The sequence below is a fragment of the Psittacula echo genome (genome assembly GCF_963264785.1).
Source record: "Psittacula echo genome assembly, chromosome: 3".
Taxonomy (NCBI): Eukaryota; Metazoa; Chordata; class Aves; order Psittaciformes; family Psittacidae; genus Psittacula; species Psittacula echo.
In genome coordinates this window covers 10002211-10010842 of record NC_137736.1, presented here as the reverse complement: position 1 = coordinate 10010842, position 8632 = coordinate 10002211, and the positions used below count along the sequence as shown (strand labels likewise).

Below are 8632 nucleotides of genomic sequence, written 5' to 3'. Positions count from 1 at the left end.
CCCCTGTAAGTCCCTTCGACATGCTATGACCTCCATAAGCAGGGTGTATGATGCTCACAGGGTTGGTTTTGGACACTCCTTGGTCACAGTGCTGTGATACCACCATGAAAACTGGTACAAAACACAAGGTGATCAAAATCAACCCACTTCTGCATGGTACAGTGCCAAACCAGTTCTTACCCACTGCGGTTTTTTGGATGGAGATGGAGTAGGACTAAGCTAAGCAGGCAGTATTCATCTCTAAGGCTATTGAAAACCTGTCCCACTCTGCAGAAAGACTGTGGAAGCTTCAAAAGATCAACAATCCCAATGTGTGTAAGGGATGAGCAACAGAAACTGAATCCTACTTGAATCTAGGAACTGCCATGTGCAGGGCTTCCTTTGAGAGCCTGAATAGTGCTGTCACCTAAAATACAAGGACAGAAGCCAGTCTCTGCAGAAAGGAGCATCCTTTTCAGCTCCCAAAGTTGTGCTGCATGTCATGCAGAGCCACTCTGAGTAGAGGAAGGGAGGAGAGGTCAAGAAAGCTCCAAGGGCATGGAAATAACAGATCCTGTGCAACTTGTGGAGGAACAGGGGGAAAGAGGGCTACCACTGCTCCTGGGCTCTGATGAGCTCAGCTGGACCTTTATGGGCATCAGGAGTGCATTGAGGGTTTGAGGGGAGAGAATAGAGGAGATGTTGGAGTCTGAGTTGCAACCAGGGCATCGTGAAGAGGAAGAACTATGTGCTTCAGGAGGGACATAGGTTTTCCTGGTAGAATGAGAGCAACAGACATCTTTCCAAAGCTGCTTCTAGCACGGAGCAAAGTGTGTGGCAGTGATAACTGAATACCTAGGACCTAGATGGGTTATGGCTAAATTACAAGGTACACAAGATGTGCTGAGGAACACTAGGTCCATGCAAGTTCAAGGCTGAAATCTCAGGAACTGGTCACCTTCTTGAGTGCAGATTCTGGAAAACAACTGCATCCAAAGCTCTGATTTCCTCAGGGGGTTCTCTGAAGCCCCCAGGAAACTGTATTTGGGTTACAAAACTGGTCTTAACCAGCCTCAAGGAAGTCTCCTGCATCTCCCAACTGATCAGTGTCCGCAGGCAGGAGATGCTGGTTCCTGTTTCTCGGGGGATGGGAGGAGGACTTCAACTCATGTCACACCCAAGGCTGATTGAGAATCATACCTGCATGCAGCTCGCCTTGGGCAAGCTGGCCAGGGTTTGCCTCATGTGCCAAGTGCTGTGCAAGATGCTCTTGCTTAACACAGCATAAGGAGCAGGCAGCCCGTGGAAAGGCCTAGATCCATTACAGTATGTATTTTTAGGTCTACATTAAAGGCTCTTCCTTCCCTTTTCCTCTTCTTGGACTCTGCTTCTCCCGCCCTGCAATCCCATTGGATGTAAGTAAGGTACTTGAGTGCCTTAGATTCCTTAGAAGCTTGTTACCGTCCAGCTGGTATCTGTGTGGTGGAGACTGTGTGCAGCTTTTCTCCCAGCTACAGTAGCCTAGGAGATGGGTTTGCCCTAGGGGAAGAGGTTTGCTGACTTGGACTGGTGTGGTTGCATTAATATCTGCTCAAGGAAAGGGAAGAGTGACCCAGGTCCTGCCTGCCAGGGAGGAGAAGGCCAGCCTGTGGGGAAGATAGCACATGGACTGGGTGGACAGCCCACATACAAGGTGTTGTTACACTGCAGGGGGGTTTGTAGGAGAAAAAGGGGGAGAGAAAGAGCTTTCTGCAATATTAAGGAAAGAGTTGTGGTGTGATCTGTCGTGTTAGCCACATGGCACACTCAATCCTGCTGTCTTCACCTGCTTTTCCATGTAGTAGTCAAGAGTTCACATGCCTGCATTCAAGCAGGGAAGATTTCCTTGCTTTTTGGACTGACTCCTGACTTGGGGTGTCTCTTAGTTAGCAATAAGTAAAGGCTTTTTGAAATTCTCTTGAGTTTGCAGCACAGAGATCCATGAGCCAGGCAGTGATGTCCCCAGCTTTAAGATGAGTAGAGGATCACCATCCATCTCAGGTTTGGCAGACTCCACAGTGTTGTATCGTAGATCACAGGTAACCAAACATTGCCCAGACCCAGATTTGACCTGCAAGGCTGTTCTTTGTGCCCCCCTGGGCATGCTGGCTGGTGAACAAGTTTGTTAGGGACAAAGATTCAGTTGAAGTTGTGAGCCTGTCATTTTCAGATACAGAGCAATACAGCTTCAGGTATCTTAGGCTGGCCTCCGAAGACTTGGCTAGGAATAAAAATGTCTTCTCACCCTGGAAATAACGGCCATCCCCAGTCACATTATCATGGGAAAACATTTATGTGGTCTTCTGTTTGTATAATGGTGAGAGCACTGGAGATGCCTCCACTGGGTCGGTAACCCCAGCAAGAGAAGGCACTAGTGCAGATACTCTGGCTGTTCAAGCTGCTTGTCCTGTGGTCTGCTCAAGTTGAGCCCACTTTAGCCTTTGTTTTACAGCTTGTATTTTCTTAACCACCCAGCAAATGCAACTGTCTTGGGATTGGATTTCCCCCCTGCCTCCATGCACACATGTGCTCCATCCCTTTGAAAGAAGGACTTGGTTGGCACTGGCATCTGGGCTTCTTTCTCCAAGAGGTCTCACACGTCTGACTAGTGCCTTTATGCTGCTCTCTGTGGAAGGGGGTGAATTCAATGAGGGGTGCCTGGCCACAGCCTGCAGGATATAGCACTCTCAGGAATTTGCTGGGAATGCTATTTGGCCTGGGTCCCATAAGCCAGCTGCAGCCTGAGCTGCTCCTTCTCTCCCTTGCACCTGACTGCAAATGGGTGTCTCAGCTCTAGTTCCTGGCATGGGTGGGAGATGGGGCTACTCTTACACTAAGGTGCTGCCAAGCCCTGTGCTATAGTTATGCATGTAGGGTACTGCTAAAGCACTGTGGTTGCCAGTTTGGTCCTGTTGGTAGTGCTGGCCAAAATGAACAGCCAGGAGGGTGTACAGCATACCCTTGGATAAAGCTAGCTCCTCTGGAAGAGGAGTAAGGTGAAGGCACTGAACTTGTCTGCTGCCCATCTGGGTGCAGCTCGTGTTTAACCAGATGGAAATGCAACACCATGAGCTGATGTTTGCAGAGGTGCTGTTGTGGTGATGAAAACCCTAACCAAAAGGGAGCCAAAGATACTGCCCCTGAGTGGTCTCAATCTTCTGTAGGTCAAGCATCAAGGGGAGTTACCAGTTTTTCACTTGGGGAAGTTTCTCCTCTGTAACTGCTATGAAGCAAGGGGTGGGAGATGTACAGAAAGGCTGGCAGGTTCTTCCTATCCTTCTCCTTAGGGATACTATCTATTTCTGAGTGAAGCCTATTATACTGGTCTAACTGAAGACTGTCTTTGGATTTTCCCAGGTTGCATGAAGAATTGAAGATGGCAAAGAGTGATGGCGTGCGCGTCTTGCAGGGTCTATTAGTCTTTGGGAATGTGGTCATTGGGGTAAGTGAAGTGGAACAAGTATGGGTGGAGGCTTCCTTCTAGTATGACACTTCTTAAAACAGCCGTTCTCAGCCATGAAGTCCTTCTTCATGTGTGAAGTCCACAAATAAATACACCAGTAAAGCATGAGAGGAGTAATAAAGGAGAGCTCTGTTGGCTGATGAGTTGGGTGGTGAGGAGACAGCAAGGGACAGCAGGGTCTGATCCACAAGACCAACATGAATTCTAGGTGAAAATCTCTTGCTGCTGACCAACATCTTCCCAGCCACCTCCCTCCATATAGGGATGAGAAAGGTTCTGTTGATTCTTTCTTAACATCCTCAAATCCTAGGTCTGGTCTCTCAGGTATAGGCTGGCTGAGTTTTGTCTGCAACTCTTCTGTGAAGGCCCAATACAAGGGATTGTGGAGTTGGGCAGAGGAGGAGTTGAGTAGCTCCTGTTTGGCAGGATGTTGAATGAAAGAAAAGTGGTCTCCATCTTTTTTTATCTCTTTTACTTTTTGAGGAGCTTAAACTAATGGATTTCCTGAACTTGCACTTTTCAGATGTGCGGCATTGCCCTGACAGCAGAGTGCATTTTCTTTGTGTCTGATCCCCATGGTCTCTACCCTCTGCTGGAAGCCACAGAAAACGATGACATCTATGCTGCTGCCTGGATTGGCATCTTTGTTGGCTTTGCGCTCTTTGTTCTGTCTATCCTTGGTATCGTTGGAGTCATTAAGTCCAACAAGACCTTGCTGCTTGTGGTAAGTGTGGCAATGTTCTCCTACCTATTGCTGCCAAACTGACAAAATGCTGCCTTAGTTTCCCTGCTCACCTTAGTAATGACACGTTGAGCAAAGACAGCTTCTACTAGTGATAAGGAGCCAGAGGTTCTTCTTGATCATGGCTTGGTGTCCCACATGGTGAGGGCACATGCTTGAGAAGCTCCTGAATCAGGCTGAGGGAATAAATGGTGGTAGCCACAATGGAGGTTTAAGCTGACTTGCTTGACTCTGACCTTGCCCTGAAGCAATGCAGAAGCACTTGTGCAATCAGATGTAGCTGGGATGTGGTTTAGATCCTTGTTTCTCTCCACCCCTTACTACCTTTCAGCTGTCCTATACCATTCAGTTAAGGAGCTGATAAGTAATCCCTTCTGTACAAGGCATTAGTATGTGTTAGTGTACCAAATAAGGGTGCAATTGAGAACCTTAGACATCAGCAGGCAGGCAGAAATTACAGGGGTGGGGACAGAGAGCTTTGGCTAAGCCAAGAACAATGTTAAGGTGTGAACAAATCTCAGTACAATTTCTCTCTTAGTCCCTTAGGTTGGCAGTAATTGGTGCTTTCATTAATGAAGGGTAGAGCCGAAACTTCTGTAATCGGCTCTCTCCTGGATTAATGTGGGACGGCAGGCTGTCTGTTTTAACCAAGAGACACTTAGAGATATGAAATCTCGTGCCATGAACTGCCTGGCAACCAGCTGAGTGAAGAGAATTGTCTTACCTCTGAATTTTGGTGTCTTCTCTGAAACCTAAGGCTGTGGTACAGGAGAGAGTACAAGGGGCAGAAGCTGGGGTAAGAAGGAAACAAATGCCTTGAATCTGAGAAGAATATTCTAAATAGTGGGAAGAGAAACAGAGACATGAGAACACGGAGAGGAATATTGGAAAGGTTAAAGGGGTTGTGCTGAGAACGGAAAAGAAACAGTGAAATAGACTCTAAGCTGATCCTTAGGATCTTTTTTCATGAAGGATCTTTGTTCACATAGTACCAATGCTGAGGAAATCTCACGATGCAAAATCAGGAGGATCTGAAAGACACCCTAAATTGCACCTTCTGCTTCTCCAAAGTACGAGCTCTCCTGCTATGAGTGAACAGCTTCTTCCTAAAAATCTTATAGCTGGCAAGTGGAAGAGGAAGGAGGAGACATCGCACAAGCATAAGTCGCTAATGAGATGCAACAAAGAAAAGGGCAAATGTTATTTTATGACATATCAGACAAAACATTTTCCATGAAGGCAGGGTGGTATCAATGCCATGAGCTGCTGATGAGATCTTGTCTGGGAGAGGTAGAACAAGTCCAGTAATACACCTTCAAGAAAGCAGAAGAGAAGGGCTGCATGAATGTTCAGGGCATATAGAGGACTGACGATAGAATAGCCTGGCCTCTGTTGCCTTGAATTGTAGAATCATAGAATCAACTAGGTTGAAAAAGATCAGTTTCATGCTTAATCTTGAAAAGACTGCTTAGCTGTTCCCTCTAACTCTGCTGTCTGTCTCCCACAGTATATCATTCTCATGCTGATCACTTATGCATTTGAAATGGCCTCTTGCATCACGGCAGCGACACACAGGGACTTTGTGAGTATTTCTTTCCTCAAGTATTCTTGCAAACCACATTGGGTAACATTGCAGTTCCAGGGCACATGGTGGTCCTGTTTAGAGCAGTAAATGGCTGGTGTGGTGGTACAGTGTAAATGCAAAGAACTGCTGAGATAAAATAAGACCCCACAAGGAAACTCTCCAACATTATTATTCTAATCAAGGAAATTACTTTGTTCTTTTTAAAATAGCTTTGTTATTTTTAACTCTTTAAAACATATACAACCTTGTAGTTAAGGAAATACTAGTGTGAGCTGAATCATCGATGCAGTGTTTAGTCTTTCAACTATAGACTGATTATCATGCATGCAGAAGACAAATCTTCAGCATTGCCCTAGGCAGTGTTACTGGTGAAGGAAAGATTATGTGGGTTGTTGGAGATATTGGTAGGGAGGGAAATTACTTGTGGTACTTTAGTTCCAAGCAACATATCAAATGTAACCCCTATATTCTGCACATCTCCTGTGATATAACATCTGGTAGAGCCTGTTTAAGAGTCGTGCTCAAGATCTATGTCTTTGTTGCTCCTCTGCTTCAAATCCTGCTCTTTATTCTCCTATGTGTAAAACTGGGACAGAAGCAGCATTCCTGTTCTCCAGGAAGACACTGAAATAAGCAAACAAACCCACCCCAAATAACACTATGTTTGCTTTACATGGCCACTTATTCAAATAGTTTCTGCAGTCTTCACCGTTTGGATTTGTTTTTCTATAGCTCACTCCAAATGTCTTCCTGAAGCAAATGCTGGAGAGGTATAAGAAGTCAGAGCCAGACAATAACAATGACAAATGGATGATTGATGGAGTCACAGATACATGGGATAAAATCATGGTTCAGGTAATAATAACACAGAAATATCTCACTAATTACTAAATCCTCTGCAGCCCTGGAATTTCAAGTCCTCCTTCAGGCCACTTGATAATAAAGAGGACAGCATCTTCCTTGAACCATAGAGAAAGTCCTGCCACCCTCCCCGCTTTGCTCATTTATCAGATGGCAGACTGTCAAATGCAGGCACTCCAGAAATGTCCCCTATAAATCTGTGGTTAATGCCTAACCAGCCATGTGGAGGGCTTTGACCTGCTCCCATAAAGATCATTCCCTTCTCTTGCCCTGCAGAACCAGTGCTGCGGGGTGCACGGCCCCTCAGACTGGCAGGACTACACGTCCGCCTTCCGCACCACTCACAACGATGCTGACTACCCTTGGCCACGCAACTGCTGTGTTTTGGATGACCAAGGGTCCCCAACCAACCTCGACGGCTGCAAGCTTGGAGTCCCTGGCTACTATAACAGCAACGTAAGATCCTCTCAGCTTTTCATAGTTAACATATGTTGGTCAAAAGCACCTTGCTGGAAGGGAAGGTGTTCAGAAGCTTTCTGGAGGAGAAGCAACGCCTGTAGTATCCATGTTGCTCAACACCGGATAGGTTGTAAAAAAGCCTTCCTTATGAAGAAAGAGCTATTAAGAAAACTTGCCTAAGGCCATCAGAAAGAACTGACACCTCCAACATGTAGATGGACAGTAACTAAATCAAACTTAGCCTGAAGATTAGTGTACACAATACAAGTGGGCAAGTCAATAACTGTCCTTCTCAAGGTAGAACTTCTCAGTAGACAGGCTTGTCCTATTCAGACTTATGGGTCACAAGCATCAACTACTACACTAGTAAGCATTTCTAAAAGGTGTTCAAGCTTCCAAATTTGCTTACAGCTTCTTGCTTCTGGAGGTCAGCTCTGTGTTGGCTAAGTTTGGTTATATATGTATACTCGGCAAGTGGGTAAGACAGGACTGCCAGTCCTTGAAGTGTCTGAGATGGTCCTACTTTGTATTTGAAACTAGAAACAGGTACTCTATCTGCAAGTTATCAATAAGCAGTGTAGCTCCAGCTTGTCTTTTTGAGACCCTGTGAGCTACCCAAGCTGCAGTAGGAGAGGAGCCTGTCACCTCAGTCTCTCTCAGAGGTGGATAATTTCGTCTCCCTGTGATACAAGCTCAAAGCTGCTGCTGATTCATCCATTCACGGTTGTCTTACAGGGTTGTTATGACGCTATTTCTGGGCCTGTAAACACACAAGCCTGGGGTGTTGCCTGGTTTGGTTTTGCCATCCTCTGCTGGACTGTGAGTACTTAATATTTGCCTCTATTTCCGCTTCTCTTTTCTTTCTAATCCACACCCAGTTGGGTGGAGGTGGATGACAGGGCTGACGCATTTAAAGGGTCTGTAGATTATACTTATTCTTTCATCACCAATCTGCTTGTAGCCTCTTTCACTGACAGGGCTACATTTGCATGTTCCACTCCATTCTGGCTTCCACAAGGTGAGGAGCTAGATGGCCTTCAAGTGTGTTGTGGCCTGCTGCCACCTCAGTAATGCAACACAGCCAACACAGCCCACAGATACTTGTTTGTGAAACATATTGGATCATCTAAACAGCAATCATGGCAGATAATTCAGTTTATAGTTCAAAGACTTTGTACGAGTGTTTTAAGTACTCAGGGTTCAGCAGCTTCATGACAGATAATCCCCAACGAGCTGAGTGATCCACTCAAGTAGTTATGGCTGCACATACCTTCTTTCTTCACTGTGAAGCTTCTGTGCAGATAAAAAGCTTTAAGCTTCCTCTGCCTGAACAGACTTGGCTTATCAAGAATTTCTGTTGCTTTCTCCTATCATTAGGACTAAATGGGGCTGGGGGAGAGGTGGGAAGAAGGAAAAAGGGGAGCAGAGATACCCAGTAGTCTTATCATTTCAGTTCTTCGTCCTCCTTGGTACCATGTTCTTCTGGAGCAGAATTGACTACTGA

At 45.9% G+C, this 8632-nt stretch overlaps 1 protein-coding gene across 1 annotated transcript; it reads left to right on the top strand.

Moving 5' to 3' along the window:
- Nucleotides 1-3394: 3394 nt before the first annotated feature.
- UPK1B (uroplakin 1B) lies at nucleotides 3395-8632 on the top strand (the record flags this gene model as incomplete). The annotated part of the gene is made up of 7 exons (XM_080613413.1): nucleotides 3395-3460; nucleotides 4005-4205; nucleotides 5731-5805; nucleotides 6541-6663; nucleotides 6946-7125; nucleotides 7864-7947; nucleotides 8582-8632. 7 exons carry the CDS (start codon nucleotides 3395-3397, stop codon nucleotides 8630-8632), a joined length of 780 nt encoding a protein of 259 aa, XP_080469539.1.